Source organism: Podarcis tiliguerta (genome assembly GCF_965153285.1).
Source record: "Podarcis tiliguerta genome assembly, chromosome: 1".
Taxonomy (NCBI): Eukaryota; Metazoa; Chordata; class Lepidosauria; order Squamata; family Lacertidae; genus Podarcis; species Podarcis tiliguerta.
The window spans coordinates 83,758,236-83,777,581 of NC_139534.1; the positions used below are offsets into that span (position 1 = coordinate 83,758,236).

At 42.9% G+C, this 19,346-nt stretch overlaps 1 protein-coding gene across 3 annotated transcripts in view; it reads left to right on the forward strand.

Moving 5' to 3' along the window:
• Positions 1–19,346, forward strand: part of CD82 (CD82 molecule) — a 69,284-nt gene that overhangs the window by 19,990 nt on the left and 29,948 nt on the right. For all 3 annotated transcript variants that reach the window (XM_083442465.1, XM_083442466.1, XM_083442467.1), the window contains one exon: positions 12,401–12,482. In XM_083442465.1, coding sequence (XP_083298591.1) covers positions 12,420–12,482 — 63 coding nt within the window. In that variant the 5' untranslated portion in view covers positions 12,401–12,419. The remainder of the gene's footprint in view (positions 1–12,400; positions 12,483–19,346) is intronic.

A 19,346-nucleotide genomic window follows, 5' to 3' on the forward strand; every position in this document is an offset into this window, starting at 1 on the left:
TATGTGTAACCAGGTGAGTTGCTAGCATGCAGTGCTAGGGGATAACAGGTTTTTTGAATGTGGGTGGATTTCAGTCTTTGGCAGGATATCTCAAGCATGCTTGTACATAACTTCGTAAGGAGCAGGCTGGGTTGAACAAGAAGACATTTGTCTCTGCGTGGCACTGACTTCCTTTTCCCCACTGGAGACTGAGCTGCCGTGGTGTTCTGTGATTGACGGCAGATAGCATACTATGAAATCATTGCTCTCCCCCCCCCCCCCTGCATTCTATTGAAACCAATTCCACCAAGATGACTTCACTAGTATTGCTTTTATGCATGTAAATTGAGATCTGTATAAATTTATGCTGGCCCTTCTCATAATGAAACTTTCTGAAAGAATTGCTGCTGAAATGAGTAGACCATGTGGCACTTTGCCCTCCAGTCCGAACAGGAGAACAGACTTGTAATAACCCACAAAGGCAACATTTGAGGGACCTGAACTGCAGTGCCAAAGTAGATGTGATAGGAACAAATCTTTGAATCTATATGACACTTCTGTTAGGCTGCACCTTTTCAGAAATGTGCTTCCTTTGCACTAAAAAACATGTTCATTAATGACTTTTTGGAAGTGACAGTCTTTTGAGATGTTAAAACATAGTTTCCAATCTTGAATCCCCAATCACACTGAACTAGTTGGTGAATGTTTCTCTTAAGCTGCTAGCTGTATTTTGACACTTCCACATCTTTTGTTCTTAATTCAGAGACAAAAAGAAGCAAAAAATAAAAAAGCACCTTGCAGAATTGCTGTATGCCAAAGCAGTTGTGTAACCGATTCAATTTACCTCAAGTCTGACTTTACGAGTGCCTGAAAAGGTTGCAAAGTAGAGTCTGTTAGGCTCTGGTGAGTGGCAATTTGTAAATACAATACTTGTTAAATTTAACAAACATGTTTTACTAGGTAGTGAAGCTAGTCTGTAATAACAGCATTCTGACAGCCAGTTCACACAGTTAAATCACTTTGGATTTATGCAGTCCTAGGGCTGCATGAAGAATATGTGTGGAACAAGAGGTTTACAGGTGATTGCCATTATGGGAGGGTCAAAGCTATCCCCAAATTGGTTTCACCAAGAGGTAAACTGGGTGAATAATCCCTGAAAAGGGCCTGAGTTATGCAGTGAGATGACAAAATAAGTTTTTTTGTAAGGCTATTGGATAAATAACAAATGAGACACCCTGCAGCAGCTGCAATCTGAAATAATCCCAGGATTAACTGCCTGTGCTGGTCTTTTACCTTTTCTTCCATGTATCATTAGTGCTGGCAGGAAATTCTGATTTTAGAAACTAAAACCTATTGCCCCAGTAGGTTAGTAAAAAAGCTCTCTTAGAGAAGATTTACATTCTTATTAGAAAAATCTCCAGCTTCATAATTGTCAGACGCTGCCTCAATCGTTGTAGCCTTACAGTTTTGCTTTGCAGCTGACTTCGCAAGCTAGGCCTTGTTGCGCTCCTGGGTTGGTAGGTGATGAAATAACCGTGTCAGGACACACTTTTATTACAAAACAGCAACGTGCTGCAGCTGCATAAATCCATCGCCCTTAGATAATGTTAACGTTGACCCTGCACACCCAGTTGACTATAGGTGACAAACTTAACCTGATCGCTAGCTGGCGTCTTCACGGAAGATGGCCTCTAGGGAATGTGCTGACTGCTGTTAGTAAACAAAAGGGTCATTAATTCTGCCACTGTTCATTAGCTCCCTGCAGGTAATAGGAAGGTGTAGCATGCTTATGAAACAGAGCAGCATACCTCTCCCTCTGGTGCTCTCTCTCCAGTAGTTCTTTAAAAAAAATGGCTTCCTGTTGCAGCACTTGGAGGTGAAATAGCAGTCCTAAGTCACTTAATATGCTGCAGCGCCATTAGCTGCTTCTTATTGATCCCCTTTATCTTCACCCGTGCTGTGCTGCTTGCTCTTTATCTCTAGCTTACTCAAAATCAAATAGCTCCCTAGTGTAGGATCAACTTACAGTACAATCTCTAATGCCTGTTTCCTGGGAGTAAGCTTCCATGAATGAAAATGGCACCTGCTCCCAAGCAAAGTGTGGATGGGACTGCAAGCCTTTATTGATGCCATTATCACTTGGCCAGGGGTCAGCAAACTTTTTCAGCAGGGAGCCGGTCCACTGTCCCTCAGACCTTGTGGGGGGCTGGACTATTTTTTTTGGGGGGGGGATATGAACAAATTCTTATGCCCCACAAATAACCCAGAGATGCATTTTAAATCAAAGGATACATTCTACTCATGTAAAACCACGCTGATTCCAGGACTGCCCGCGGGCTGGATTTAAAAGGCGATTGGGCCGGATCTGGCCCCCGGGCCTTAGTTTGCCTACCCATGACTTGGACAATCAGCCTAAACTTGCAGTTCTTAGATGAAGTATGCATACGTTGCCACTGGCAAGTTAGATCAGGGTTATCAAGAGCTGTATTTGCTCAGGGGTAGTTTGCTAGAGCCTGAGCAAAAGGTGGAAGGGGCTCCCTCTTCTCTTTCTGCCACCCACTTTCCACAATCTGTTCCTTGCTACCTGCATGAAATTAGGCCAAGGGGTGCAGGTTGGGTACCCCTGCCTTGGAGGCACTCCCTCCCATGTAGGTGAGAGAAGGAGGTTGGGATGCCTCGTCTAAAATGGTACTCCAGTTTTTATAAGCTTTTAAAAACACACCCAAACATAGATTTCTGTCTTATCTAACCTGTTGATTTGACTGTTGATTTGGTTGGCTGAACAGTGTTAGAAATTAGCCAGACACCAGACACATTTTGCAACTGGTGTGGATCCAGTTGAGACCACGTGGAGATCTCTGGGTGCCAGGTTGGCGATTGTGGAAAGTAAAATGCCATTTAAAGAAGGATCTGAAATATTTTCTCTGAAGCTTGAATTTGTTTAATTCTGGGTTGTTTTATTTGATATTTTAGTGTGTCGTAAACCACTTTGAGATTTGTTCTTTAAAATATAAAGTGGTATAGAAATGAAATAAACAAACAACAACAACAACCACCTCCATTGCAAAAAAAGGCATCTAGACATTCCATTGTGGCAACTGTGACCCAGGTTTGAGGTGCTATTTGGCAATTAGATTAGATCATATATCTGAGTTTCTAACACTGGTTGCCTATAATAGGACACATGACGGAACAAATCTGTATTGTCTTCCTGCCTCAATGGGGGAACTTCCAATGGTTTTCACCTCCTTTAATCCGTTTAACCCAGGAACAAGACTTGCTCCATTTCTTAAAACATATGGAACTTGCTCTGTTGGAATGAGAAAGGCCATTCTATGGTCATTCCACATACATCTATTGAACAGTTGTTGCTGGGGATCATGAGCAGGAGAATGCTGTTGCACTCAAATCAGTATTTAGTTGGACACAGTGCATCTAGTTGGCTACTGTGAGAACAGAATGCTGGGCTAGATAGGCCTCTAGCTGATCTAGCATGGCTTTCCTTAGGCTTTTACATGGTGGATGTGAGGCGGAGATCTCAATGGGGATTATTCATCAGCTTCTAACGTCTCTGCCCTCAAAGCCTGTGGGTTGGTCACCCCCTGTTGTGATGAAGTGTACCCACAAAACTGCGCCTGTGTTGGCCTGAGAGAAAGAGGGCACTTGAGAGACTGTTCAATTTGTTTACATGGCAGGTAAATTCTCATGGCTCCATCCCCAGGTGCATAATGCTGGGACTATACATCAGCCTTTGTGACATTTTCTAGTACTTTATAGAAAGCAGGAAGCAACTGTTGGAGATTTTCCTTTGCCTTCTTCTTACCTCTCACCTGACTAACCTTCTGTAACTGTGCGTGCAGACATTAGTCACTCTTTGAGAGTAGCTCCAGCCCGGAAAATGACAAACCTGCAAGAAAGCAAAGAGAGCCACAAATTCTGAGCAGTGGAGCAGGGAAGGCACAACCCATGTTTTCTTCCTCTTGCTGCTTGACAAAGCATGAGGTATTAGCGATGATGAAGGAGAAAGGCTGCTGTTGTCTGTATTGTCACATGGGAGATGTTCCGTTGAATCAGGTGGAAGTTCTGTGCAAAAACAAGCATAGGGTAAGACTGGGTGCCTGTGGCGCATGGAAGAAGCAGGAGACGTGGGGAAGAGATGAGCAATGGATGGTTATCATGTTGGTCAGCCTGCCCCCCTCCCCCCAGCAATGCTACATGCTCACAGTAAACTACAGTGGTACCTCGGGTTACAGATGCTTCAGGTTACAGATTCCGCAAGTTACAGATTCCGCTAACCCGGAAGTAGTACCTTGGGTTAAGAACTTTGCTTCAGGATGAGAACAGAAATTGCACAGCGGCGGCACGGCAGCAGTGGGGAGGCCTCATTAGCTAAAGTGGTACCTCGTGTTAAGAACAGTTTCAGGTTAAGAACGGTCCTCCAGAATGAATTAAGTTCTTAACCCGAGGCACCACTGTAATGTGGGTCCAGCAGGGGCAGTTCTATAACCATGTCTCTGATCCAGTCTGAAGTTGTTCTCTATATCAGCAAAGGAAGGAGGCCGGAAGTCTGCTCTCAAAGGATACTATTTCTGCTACTAAATCTTGGCAATAAGCCCGTACAAACCTGTGTGCTTCTCTTGACTCATTTTGCCACTGTCAGACCCAGTGCGGGCACAGCAGTGCTACAAGGTGAAGAAGCTCTGTGTCACTATGAGCGCTTTTGAAATTATAGCTACGTTCGGGTGAATATACCTTGAACCACCCAAGTGTCTGAGAAATTCCAACAGGAATGCAGTAAATGCTGTTAGACCTGAACCTCAGAATGGCATCACATTCTGCATTCTCTGTTATTGTAGTCGTGTTATGCCGGCTTCCTAAAATAACGTTGTGTATTGTCTGACTAGGCCAGAATATCTAATCAGGGGTGACAAGCTGTGAATGTTGAGACTCAGGCCTACATATGTACCTCATTTGAATCAAATCAAATAAATACCAAAAATAATAATAACTGAAAACAAGTAAAATTCTATATGCGACAGGGTAGATTGTTTTTGGATGATTTCTATAAATTTAGGGTGATACCCATTGGTGCCAGCCACTCATATAACAACCATTCTACTCGCAGAAGCTTCATTCTTAGCATAGCACCACTTATCAGCTATAGACTAGAGGTCATGTGTGTTGTCATGGCAGTGCTGACTCCTTCAGGCCTTTAACTCTATTAGCATGAGGTTTATGCTCATGAAAGTGAACTGAACCCTAGTGATATACCATGTGCGGCAGTTCTTGCAAAACAGGGTGTTTATGTGAAGCTCAAAAATTGAGCTTTTCTATTTGTGTGTGTTGAAGGAGTTGGGGGGTTGTCAATTAACGCTGCAAACAGAAGATGGGAATACTGAATGGAGCTGCTTGTGGCTTTGTTTAATAGGTTTCCCCAGAGGTGGTTTGTAAGGAGGAGAGTCAGAAGAGGCTTTTGGAAATCATACACCATCCTTTTCCCAGTGAGAAGAGAAGCAGTGAATTTCCTCACAGCCTTCTTTCTCTTTCCCATAGTATCTTTTTACAGCTCTTTCCCTTGTATAGGTTTTTTTGGGCCGGGGGAAGAAGTAGGATAGTGGAATGTGGTGTACCAGCCTTTATTCAGGTATCTTTCGGCCAAAGGGAAGGCTACTTAAGCTCATGTTACAGGGCTCTGCTGAATGACTACCAGGGGTCACATTACAGAACTATACTAAATGAGTCACAAGTTTTCCTCCTGCTGCCCTTAACAAGAAGACCACTGTGTAGGAAGACCTAAGACAGAGGTTCAACAGAGGTTTTTGAGTCCACCGCTCCCTTGACCAACTACATTCTTTTCGTGGCACCCCGTGGGGCTCAGGAGCCCAGTTATGTCTCCCCTTGCCTGCAGTTTCAAACTCCCTCCCTTGTGGAGTATTCCCTCAGCCCCCTCTCCTCTCCCCTCTCCTTGGGAGTCCTCAGGACTGCTGCTGCCCCAAAGAGAGGGGTCTCCTCACACTGCCCCACAGGGGCCTCGGAAGAGGATGCCTGCCGCCTTAGTGTCCCAATGGAGACTGGCCAAAGGTGAATGTGAGGCCAGCACCTTACCTTAGGAGGCAGCAGCAGGCGCTGTTGGGCCTGCATGGTGGAAAGGCTCCCTGTCAGCACTCAGGCAGGCCTTGCACACAGCAAGCACAAGAAAGGCCAACGCAGCACCTGCCGGCCCTCCTGCCCAGCCTCCCACTTGTCCGTCCATTCCCAACATCAGAGGCTGGCGGACTGGCTAGCTGGGCTCCCTCGCTCACTTGCTTCCTTACTCTGAGGCTGCCTCAGCTCCTGGCAACCAGCACGCCCTGGCCAGCCCCAGAGGCACCATATGTCTGGGGAGCTTGTAGCCAGGGCTGCTGCAACAAACAGCTGTACAAGTCTTTGGTAGGCAGAGATGGGAGAAGGCAGCAGAGGAGGGAGAGAAGGAAAGAGGGACAGAGGCCAGTGTTGCCTGCGGCACCCTTGACCATCATTCAAGGCACCTCAGTGTGCATGACACGCTGATTGAAAACCACTGACCTAAGACCTTGCTTGCTTGTGTGAATTTCCAGTGGTTAGGTTCACTGCTTTCAATAATCCTTCTCTCCGGAGACCTTGTTAAGAGAAGCCTAAAGTTGGAATCCTTTAAATGACCTTGTCACTGTTCCAGGCAAAGTAGTCTGTTGCCATCTTCCTTTCTGCATGGTGGATTCTGGAATCTGGGGCCGGCAAAGTCTGCTAAGTTTATCAAGATTCGTTATTTATTTATATCTCTACGTCTGACTTGCCAAAACGCCTTCTGAGCAGTTTACAAGTATAAAACCCATTATAAAAACATAGCTGCACATAGTTAAAACACACAGCAAAACAATTTCATCACATCATTTGAAAAATACTCCCAACTCTACAATTCTACGAAATCCATAATTAAAATGTACAATAAAATGTACAAAAATATACAACAAGTCTGTTAAAACAGGTTCAAGTCAGGAACCCCAAGTAATCTTGCTTTTATAAATAGCCCTCCCTTGGTTGCACTACGTACCAGCCTTGCTAGGAAAAATAATTTACCAAAGTTGTGCTTCTTTCCTCTCTTATTTAACTTCTTGGATGAAAGAAGATGTGCTTTTGAAATGCCAGCAATTAGAAAATACCTGTACTGGCAAGGCTGACTGACTACTCCAAGAACTTATCTGTACCTATCAGAATTCACAAGGCTAAAAAAAAATTCTTAACTGATCTGAGATCAAAGCTTTATTCATCTGCTTCAAACCTGTCAATTGTTTTTAATTGATTGCCAGTAGGCTGCACAGACACAATGGCTCCTTCCTCCTTCTGCCAAGTTTGATTAGGAGAGGGAAAATCCTTAGCTGATGCTCTGCCTTTCCAGGTGAAATATCTTTGGTGCTGGTTCCAGTTAGAAGAATTGTGGACATACAAAGGCAATGCTGGTTAGCTGAAATGAAATAAATATGCCTCTTAAAACTGGTTTCTATCGCCGAAACAACCCTGGAATTACTGTAACATCATCATCAACAACAACAACAACAACAACAACAACAACAACAACAATTTATTTATACCCCGCCAATCAGCTGGGTTTCCCCAACCACTCTGGGCAGCTCCCAACAGAATATTAATAATAATAAAAGCTATAAAACATCAAATATGAAAAACTTCCCTAAACAGGGTTGCCTTCAGATGTCTTCTAAAAGTCAGATAGCTGTTTATTTCCTTGACATCTGATGGGAGGGCATTCCACAGGGCAGGCGCCACTACCAAGAAGGCCCTCTGCTTGAAGGAACCTCACTTCTCATAGGGAGGGAACCAACAGAAGGCCCTTGGATGCCCCTTCAGCACTTTATTTTCCCAATCTTTAAACAGATAGATGAAATTTTATTATTGTTTCCCTCCCCCTCCCAATCTAACTGTACCACTTACTTTTGGTTTACTACATTTTTGCTTATTGCTTCAACTCTGAGAATGGACAAAAGGGCTCAGCATCTGCTTTGCATGCAAAGGGTACTGGGTTCAATCCTTGATCTTTCCAGGTAGCACTAGGAATGCCCTCTGCCTCTAACCCTGGAGAGCCACTGCCAGTCACTGTAGACCTGTAGACCAGCCTTCTCTGACCTAGTGCCCTTCAGATGTTTTGGATCACACCTCCACCCAACCTCCATCAAGCATGACATGGGGGGGGGGCTGGGGGGGAGTGGGCATTCAAAGCATCAGGCTGGCAAAAGTTGCTGTAGGCAATCCTCACCAATAGTCTGCCTTAGCAAAAAGTAGCTTCCTGTAGCCCCTTAGGATTTTGGATGTATGCTGTTCTCTCAAATCTTCTCCCCTAAATGGCCCTTGCTCATTTTTCTGTGGAAAGTTTTCTGCACATCACTGCCTATATGGACATGGAATGACTGGTCTTTGTTCAATGATTGTAGGGAAATTTCACCCAGCTCTAATAATGTGTTTGAAACCTTGTGAATAAACTCTTTTTGTTCTGAGATTTTTTTTTAAAAAAGGGGGAAGCCTCTTTTCTTTATAAACTAAGAGAATGTTGTGCACGTATATCTCTCCTATATCTTCCTCCTCTGTCTTAAATGTGACAGTGTATATTTTAACTTGATGACTATAGCCCCTCGGCAAGAAAATAATGCTCAATAGCTACATCATAGCATTGGGGAGCTGTAGGAAAACCTTCTTTTCTGTTTAGAAAAGGAATAGGGTGAGGGTGGGTAAACACTTGAAGAAAGGACCATTCTCAAAGTGTAGAAGATTTCTGGAGTTACCACTTGCAAGTGTCTGTGAGCTTGGCCCCAAAGATCTAGCTCTAATCCTTGTGTTTGTTTAAAAAATGTTCCTGAAGGAAAAAACTGATCAACTACGTTTGCTCTGATCTGAATGCCAATTCTGAGGATAGCCCTCATTCCTTTCCCACTCCGGCAATTTCTCATAGGAAGAAAAGCATGCTCTCTGAATATCTGCAGCTCGTCAGTGTAAATTGAATTCTGTATTAGTCTGCTTCTCGCGCGTAACTTTTATTTATTTATTTAAAGCCTTTTTGCCCCAACCTTTAGCCAGAAGGCTACCGGAGCAGGCTTAACAGACGATCCATGAAAATGAAACAATCACACAAGGAAAAAAGGGGTGAGGAAAGAAGAGGGGCAAAGGCAAACTTAAAGTTCTTACGATAGCTGGGTAGATTGGCAACTGTTCAGAGGGAAGAGGAGCCAAATTTATCTGTTGTTTCAGCAGAACCAATGGAATGGCCTTCCTTCCCATCTCTCCCTCTGCTGCAGTCTGCTGGAATAGCTTCTGTTTGGTGGCATCCATATGTGTAACATTCAAATAAATGCAGGGTTTTTTTTGTTAACCCTGCCACACAGTCATGGGCATGGAATTGAGAATAATGCTGTTTAGGCTGTGCTTGAACAATGAAAGGGTGCTTTCAGTGTTGTGAAGTTCACTGTATTGATCTGATATGGGACTACCTTCGTCAGCAAGCCAAGAGCCCTGCCTTCCACCCCTACTCCACAGTGGAGGTATTTCCCGAATAATGGCTTCCAGCAAGTGCACCTGGGGCAGTCTTGAACTGACTTTCATGTTGCTTTTGATGGATGATCCTTCTACTTTTAAAGAGAATCTCTCGATAGATTCTGCAGCTCAGTAGTACGGTCCAGGTCAGGTCCTCTGGTGCACCCTTGGTTAAAAAGGTTTGGGTAGGAGAAGGTTGTGGAAAGATATCTGCCACCCATAAAGAGCAGATAATGTTGGGCTAGATGGACAAATAGTTTGACTGAGGACTAAGGTAGCTTTCTTTGTTCCCAAGTGCTGAAGTCAGCTTCTTAATATCCTATTAAGTTAAGGGTGACTTTCAGCAGGCTTGTGAGGTCCTGGGGCTTCTGTCCCCATGATGGAAGAACGGGCACGCACTCTTCACAGTTTCAAGACCAAACATCCATTTTCTAACATCAGTTTTCCAAAGGAAGCAGCATCTCTTCTCCCCTGCAGAGCTGATAAATTTTTGAGAACTGCTGCTGGTTGGCGAGAGCTATCCGTTTAGAATGATGCTCCACTTCCACCCTGATCTCAGTACTGACCTAAATATCCTAATAAGATTAAAAGCAGGCTTTAGACTGGAAACAGAATAACTTGCTCTGTTCTGTTGCCCTTTGCTGAATGCAATCCCAGCGTGAGGGAGCTCTGAGCAGATCTTCTGCAGGCAGCTCTTAAGTCTGTCCAGCCTATTTCCTGTTGCATTGTGAGATAAGATCATTAAGGATGTTGTCAAATGCTATTTATTCGACACTAGTTTTTATGAGAATTGCCACCTTGCTTCCTGTATTGGAGGAGGCAACCACTCATTGAGGAAAGTGAAAGTCTCCACTAGGATAGGTGAGGCAAGCACACAATATCTCTTTGGCTCCCCCTACCCACCAATTCTTGTTCCTACCTGAAAGTATTGGCATAAGATACTGCAATATGTTCATACCATCAATTCTGCCGTTTCCTAAAAAGCTTTCTCCTTCTGCATACTCATGCCCAGACATATCTGCTTATATTGGTGATGGTAAAGCACAGCAGGCCAGAACAGGGCAAGGCAGAATTCTTTTCTTGGACTTCTGTCCAAAGTGGAACATTTCTAAGCCTTTTCGGTCTTTGCAGCACTATTAATGCTCCCTTTTGGATTGCACACCTGGTGTTTAAATATCTCTTGGCTTATTAAAATGTACACACATAGTTTGCACATAGTTTGCATATTGAGAATTAGCTCCAGGTGTTAAACTAGACAGTGGCTTCTAAGTTGGATTTCTGCTGAATTTCCAATTCCCCTCTGCTAAATATGGGTAACTCTAGTAACAAATCTTGGGTGATATTGTCATTCAGAAGCTTTTAGCCACCAGAGATGTAACACCAGGTGAAATATCTTCTGTTTTATAGCATGGGACCTGGGGGGGGGGCACAAGACTGACGTGATTGGCCAGTTAGTTAAGTATTTCTATTGTTTTACTTGATGGGGGGGGCAGCTACCTATGTTTCATACACCCATGTTTAATGGTGAGCAAAAGGCTGACTATTGTGATTGCTGTCAAATATAGTTTTCTTGAGGCTGCCACTGCTATTTTTTCTATGGGATCATGTAAACAGTAGTGTGTGTGTGTGCGCGCGCGCACGCTACATGAAGGACCATAGATGAGAACAAATATTGGTGGTTTCCAGATGTGGCTAGCATAGAGGCAGATGGTTGGTTCTTATCTGCCACAAGCAGATAAGCCTTGTACCTAAAATGGGTCTTGTACCTAAATGGGCACTGCCCCTTTCTATAGGACTTAATGTTGAGGGAAAAGATGGCTTCATTTAGGACATTATCTGAGGGAGAAAGGGATTAAGGACTCCCTGCTGCTGTAGTCCGAAGATTAAGGACCTTGCTGGTGGCTGCAATTTAGGCGACAGAAACTGACTGAAAGGCAATGCCACCTATTAGGGAAAAGGTTAAACTGTGAGTCCACGCCTATACAAGAATGACAGACCGTAGATAAAGGAAATGGCTAGAGTGACTAATACAGAAAATGCTGTCCACCTGAAAATCTGTGGGGTTGCTTCACTATGACTGATCTACGCTTGGGAAGATTGCACAGCTGTTTGTTTGTGTGTGAGTGAAGTTGTTGTTTTTTCTGAGTTCTGAAAAGAAACTGAAAGTAAAGGGAGAAAATATGGGAGGAAGGTGATTTTGCGATGGTGTCCTGCCGATGTCCTGAAAAAAGTAGTGAACAGAGCATGGGGTTCCAAACATTCCACAGTAAATGCCTCATGTGGAAGCATCCTTAATCTCCTGTGTCTCCAATATAAGGAGGTTTCTGAACTTGCTCTGAAATATCTGTACCTGAGGTGCAGATGGTGCTTCACTGAAGAGATCAGAAGAGCCCTGGTGCTCTAGGCCAAAGGCTCCTTTTGACCAACATTTTGTTCTTTCAGTGGCCAACCAACCAGATGGAAAGTGGTTCCTTTGATGGCTGGGGCTAGTTTGCTGAACTACAGACTAGAACTGGCAAAAACAGTTAATAAGACAAAGCCATACATATATATTTCCCCAGTGTGGTTTTTCTAGATAAAGAAGTGCCGGAACTCACAATGAACGCTTCACTTGTTCTCTTATAATGGCAATGGCACACACTTGAGATGTGCTGGAACTGAGTTCTGCCTGACCCCCCCCCCCCGTATTCTCCCCTGCTAAGGAAACAGCTCGTCAGAGAAGTATTCTGTTGAAATGCTTTGCTTTCTGAGGGGGTGGTGTGGGAGGGGAGATTCTGGTAAAATGTTTCTTAAAATTTCCAGACCACAGTCAAGTTGTGATGCTGTAAAGGATATATGCTCATATGGCTGTCTGTTTTCCACCCAGGTTCTATAAAAAAGAGAAGATGGGGTCTGGCTGCCTGAAAGTCACAAAGTACTTCCTTTTCCTCTTCAACCTCCTTTTCTTTGTAAGTATTTGGATTCAGAATCTGGGGGATCTGTTTTTTAAGTTGAGTGCGGGCGGGAGCAACTGTGTCCTAACAGCAGAACTGGCATCTAATATTGGAGAAGGAATATAACAGGAACCCTTCTTATAAAGACTGTTCTACCTCTCTCCAAAAAATCTCCCAAACTCGATTGTCATAAGTTAAGTCTATTTCTAAGATAACAACCCTTTCTTGCATCAAAACCATATTGAATCTGAATCACTTAATCTGCTTCCCACAACAGTACCAGGCGGTAGCTCAGTATCTCCATTTCTACCAAAGGCGTAGAGGAAGACATTGGTTTTCAGCTGAAATCTGAACAAACTCAGAGCCCGCTGTACAGTGGGATGGGGTGCTTCTTTCTGCAGCAGTGCTCAACCCAAATAACTGTGTGTGCAATGCCCCGATTGGACTAGCTAAGTGGTCCCTATGATCAAGATGCCTGTTGGGTGACTAAACTTTCCTGACACTCCTGCAAAGGTTCTTGGCTTTATTAAAATCGGAGTCTTGGGCACTTGGAGAAACCACTCATTTAATTATTTAACCCTCCTTGAATGTAATTAAAGTCTGTCTTGACCTGTTTGCCTGTATAGTACTAGCAAATGCTAAAAAAGAAGAAACGGCGAGAGGCTGGGGAAATGCAACTAATTGTATAGTGTGATTCCATTAAGTGCTTTTGGGTATTGTGTGCTCCCTATTTGAGACAAGCTGAGCCAAATTACCGGCTAGCCAATTTTTAATCAAGTCCTTGGCTGTTCTCTGCAATAATTGCAGTTTGACATCCAGCCACAACATGTGTGGTTATAATCAGTGCACTGCTGCATGGATTTTTTCCTGTGAGTCAATGTGTTTCTATTTGCAGGATGCAACAGATTAGTGCCAAGAGGAGCAGCAACTTTATTTATTTTATTTTATTTAAGACAATCTTTATATACCACTAATTCATAAAGAAAATATCAACGTGGTTCACAACAACTGCACATAAAACTGTGCAATGGAAACCATATAAAAAAAGTTAAAATCAGATGGCTTTTATGGAAAGATGTATTCTTAATAAGCCTGTTAGAATAGAAGTGTTTTCAGTAGGTATTTATTAGTTGAAGCAGAAGGTGTCTGCTGAATCTCTATGGCCAGAGTGTTCCACTTTACTGGGCTGATGACCGTGAGGCTCAGTTACTTCTAGCAGAGAATTACAGACTTGAAGAACAAGCTTTGCAGTGAGCCTGTGCTAACCTGTTTTCAGGATCAGCAAAGCCCTGGTACAGTTCTCTCATTAAACATATTGATTCCTTCCTTCCTTTCTGCTAAGAGTATATCTGGTATATACTTTAACAGGGAGTATTAACAGGGAGTATTTAACAGAGTATAACTTTAACAGGGAGAAATGTAAAGTATTGCACTTGGGCAAAAAAAATGAGAGGCACAAATACAAGATGGGTGACACCTGGCTTGAGAGCAGTACATGTGAAAAGGATCTAGGAGTCTTGGTTGACCACAAACTTGACATGAGCCAACAGTGTGACGCGGCAGCTAAAAAAGCCAATGCAATTCTGGGCTGCATCAATAGGAGTATAGCATCTAGATCAAGGGAAGTAATAGTGCCACTGTATTCTGCTCTGGTCAGACCTCACCTGGAGTACTGTGTCCAGTTCTGGGCACCACAGTTCAAGAAGGACACTGACACACTGGAACGTGTCCAGAGGAGGGCAACCAAAATGGTCAAAGGCCTGGAAACGATGCCTTATGAGGAACAGCTAAGGGAGCTGGGCATGTTTAGCCTGGAGAAGAGGAGGTTAAGGGGTGATATGATAGCCATGTTCAAATATATAAAAGGATGTCACATAGACGAGGGAGAAAGGTTGTTTTCTGCTGCTTCAGAGAAGCGGACACGGAGCAATGGATCCAAACTACAAGAAAGAAGATTCCACCTAAACATTAGGAAGAACTTCCTGACAGTAAGAGCTGTTCGACAGTGGAATTTGCTGCCAAGGAGTGTGGTGAAGTCTCCTTCTTTGGAGGTCTTTAAGCAGACGCTTGACAACCATATGTCAGGAGTGCTCTGATGGTGTTTCCTGCTTGGCAGGGGGTTGGACTCGATGGCCCTTGTGGTCTATTCCAACTCTATGATTCTATGGTGTCAGATGGACATCTAAGACAAACTTACAACATCTTTATAATCTTATATTTAGCAGAGAATGGGAGCCCGTTTTTTTGTCCTTATCTGCACAAATGACTGTATACACAGCTGATTTTAGATTAAAGCCCAACAAATTCATCCTGTGTTTAAAATAAAGTTTGCCTATTACACTAACTTAAATTATAATACTGCTGTACACAATCATGGGAAAAAACTAGCAGTGAGTTAGATAAAGCTGGATAAAAATCTCCTGGGCAAACAGGCTCATTTTTCATTTCCTGCTTGTTTCGTGATAAACAGTGTAGAAACACTTAAGTTGATTCAACAAAAGATTGGCTGATCAGTCTCACTTGGGCTATGCTTCATAAACTATAATCCTTTACAAACAGGTTAAATTTACAAAGGAGGAATGTGTGTTCATGATCACCTAACAAATACTAACTATGCCATAATTAAGTGATCATACATATATTTAAGTTCCTTGAAGGAGCAGACCAAAAGTTACAGAGTCCCAGGACTGCTTGCAAGAATTCCAGCGCTAAGTCTACTAGAAACAGTCTACCTTCTACACACCCTTGGTATACTTAACCAACATAGTAGAACATGTTGCTTATAACACCAAGGTTGCAGGTTTGATCCCCATATGGGACAGCTGCATATTCCCGCATTGCAGAGGGTTGGACTAGACCAGGCACGGCCAAACTCAAGCCTCCAGATGTTTTGGGACTACAATTCCCATCATCCCCGACCACTGGTCCTGTTAGCTAGGGATGATGGGAGTTGTAGTCCCAAAACACCTGGAGGGCCAAGTTTGGCCATGCCTGGACTAGACGATCCTCAGGGTTCCTTCCAACTCTACAATTCTATAATTTGTTGACAAGCAGTACCCAAATACAGTCGTATTAGTTCTCGAACATTTTGGCTCCCAAACGCTGCAAATGAGTGTTCCGGTTTGTGAACTATTTTTGCAAGTCGAATGTCTGACGGGCTCTTCAGCGGATTCCGAAGCTGTGCTTTGGTTTCTGAACGTTTTGGAAGTCGAACGGACTTCTGGAACAGATTCCGTTTGACTTCCAAAGTATGACTGTATTTGAAGGGTCAAGAGAACATGGGAAGGGGTACTTTGGGGAACATGGATGGAAAATTCTAAATCTTTCTCTCTCTCTCTCTCTCTCTCTCTCTCTCTCTCACACACACACACACACAGTCTCTATTAAAACCCAATTTTTTGTAATGGGAACTATTAAGTAAGACATCTGTTAGTTAACATGGGTCTGGAAATGTGGGCTACTGCATCTCTCCTGGCAAGCAGGAGGGGAGCAGTTGTTAGTGGGCTTTTGCCCCACCCACCAATTTTTCCTTCAGCCAGTTAGGTAACATCTCTCGACTTGATGTGGCACATATACTTGGGAACCCAGATGAGAAAAAAGCAATTAGAGGAGGGAGTCTTCTCCATTGTTTATCATAGGGTGTGCATGCAAACACCCCTTGCAGTGCAGAAGGAGCAGCCTAGGTTCCCAGAGCAGTGTTTGCTAGACATGTCATGCCACCCTTGGGGTGTATCAGTTGTATAGTAATGTAATGTGAAGAAAAAGGTGATTATGGGGTTGCAGCGCTCATCTTGCTTTCAGGCTGAGGGAGCCAGTGTTTGTCCACAGACACCTTCTTGGGTCATGTGGCCAGGATGACTAAACTGCTTCTAGCGCAACGAAACACCATGACGGAAGCCAGAGCACACGGAAACTCCATTTACCTTCCCGCCGCAGTGGTACCTATTTATCTACTTGCACTGTTGTGCTTTCGAACTGCTAGGTTGGCAGAAGCTGGGACAGAGCAACAAGAGCTCACCCCATTACACAGATACAAACTGCTGACCTTCCAATCGGCAAACCCAAGAGGTTCAGTGGTTTAGACCACAGTGCCATCTGCTCCCAATAGTAGTATTAGTAGCTAGCTGTAGCCCCTACCAAGACAAGAACTGTCCTTATAACATTTCCCCCCAAAGCAAAATATATCCCAAACCTCCATGAAGGATTGAAATGCACATGATCTTTCTGAGTACAGATCACTTGTGTAATCTTGGGGGGGGGGTATTTTATTAATTGCTAATAACTCAGAATTTCTGAGGAGTACCAAGTTTTTGCTGCAAGTATTCTCACAGCTGCTAAACATAAAAATGTTAGTTTGTAATTTCCATGGAACTCATATCTTGTAGACTCTGAAGGACTATTTTTCCTCTTACTGCATCTTGAATAAGTTTTTTCACTAAGGCTCAAAACTACTTAATCTCACTACATGACCACCAAGCATGCATCAAATACCCGGGCTTCAATTTACACCACTGAAACAGTATAGGTACCATGTTGGCAACCATTTTCCGTTAACCCACCTAGGTGTGTAATCCTTTCAGTACATAATTTTATAGAAATTCTGTTTAGTGACCATGTTCAAAGAAATAGAGGGATGTTGAGTAGACAGATATTCCAGCTTTTTTTTTTTTTTGTTGCTAGTGCAAAAAAAGAAAAAAAGGAAAAAATGCCAGTTATTGGGCACTCTCAACTTCCTCTCTTTCTACAGAGGACCCTACATATGTTTTTAGAAAATGGATCTTTACTCAATTGCCGCTTGATCATTATATTTTTCAAAACTTACTGGTTTCCATCCCTTCTGCTCTTATAAACCAAATTCCCGACCGCGTAGATTAGTGGGGGATGGGAGTAGGATTTGTCCTTGGTAACCTAATTCTTGCAGTATTCAAAGATAAGACTTATGCATTAAACAAATCACTAATGGTTCTATCTACCCTAAAACCTTTCCCTCATATATCACAGATGAAATGATAGATTATCTTTGCGACTAATGTTTCCCCCCCTCTCGCTCCCACACTACAGCATAATTCTTGATTTTTACCTCTTTTTTTCTTCACATTTTTTTTCCTTTTATTCTTCCCCCCCAGAACAGCCATTCTCTCAGCAGGGTGTTAATGTCGAAATGTTCAGCTGACCTTTCTCCCGGCTTCATTCCCTGTCTTTTGTCAATATTCAATACTGCTTCATGACAGTGCTGTATCTGAGGCCACTCCACCTTTTGATCTTGGTTATTGGATGGTTTATACAATTCTTTGGGTAAATGAATTGGTTGGGAAAGAAGTCTGTATTGTGTTCAATAACATTTGAAGAATATGCATAGCCAAGGTCAAGGAAATCAACTTTGACAAGGGCCTCATCTTAATAACTGATTCTTCTCATTGAGCTAAACCGTATCTATTTTTAGTGTATCAAACTTATTTTGCAACACATATTCCAATTAATATGGACACCTCCCATTTCCCCCTTCCATTCTTTTTTTCTGGTGTCTTGTTTATTATTTATCTTTTTTTTATATATGAAGCACCTGATCTTTGTAACATCTCAAGAATTAATAATAGCAGATACTGGCCCCTGATAATTCATCATACTTGTTACTTTCAGAAGCTTACTACCTGGAAGCCAAGAGGCTTGAAGAACTCAAATTATTTGTAAATTTCAATAATAAACTGATATGATTCACATCTCCCAGACTGATGTGCTGATTGGAACTTAGTTAATCATAAAAGTTTGCATATCCTGAATATTCTGGCAGTTTTTGACTCAAAATGTATCAAATGATGTTTTTTTGAAATGCATATTTTGGGAGAAATATTTCTAAGCTATAATCCATAACCTTTTTAAAAATTGCAAATTAATGCAGAAACATCCATACTTGGCAGTTCCGTTAAGACATGATTGCCAATTGTAGCAATTTAATTGGCAGCTGTAAGATGCCAAATCCTTGTGTTTTAAAGTCTGCGGTGCTCAAAATACCAAGTCCCTTATAGCTTCTCTTTTCTCCCATGCATACTGCATCTTGCAGCAATATTTTAACAATTTGACATTCAAAGAACCCCAAAAGTGATCTGCTTCAGTGGGAGAATGCATTTAATGTTGTGCAATATATTCAAAGGACACAATCTCCCAATCTAGAGTTAATTCCAGACTGACAGTGAACTGTCACAAGTTTCTTCTTGGGCACTTCCTATTTGTAAACTGACTGGTCACTTGGTGAGCTGTATTTGGAAATGTTTCAACTTTGAGGAAATGCTGTGTTGAAAGGAACTGGGGTTTTGAACTCAAAAAGACTCTTCCCTTTGTACAGATGGTGTTCTTATTCTCCAGCTTTTATCTGCAACGTTTAACACCTAGTGTTACTCCTTGTCAACAAAATCCAACTGCTTCTTTTGGAGAACTGCTGCTCTAGTTCTCTTTTGCCTCTGGAGCATCTGCTGAGTCTTTTACTGTGGTGGAGGTATAAATGTAGATGCTAACTGGAATCCTCCGCCTTCCTCTGAATGGATCAGCTCCAAAGAACCATAGTTGAAGGCACCCGGTCCAGCGAGAAGACAATGGGGTGTAGGGTATACATTTCTACATGAGCTTCTCTTAAAGGCCTCATGTTCACTGCTGCCTTATCTGGGTTAGAGCATAGGCGTTGCTCCTGGCTTAACTTGTTTGGCCTTACTTCTGAAGTTTTGTTTAGGAGCACCACTATCGATGAGATACAGTCCTTATTTCTTGAACCAAAATTAGGAGAAGCCTTCACACAATTAGGAGACCCAATATGGTGTAGTGGTTAAGACCGGTAGTCTTGTAATCTTGTGAATCGGGTTCACGTCTCCGCACCTCCACATGCAG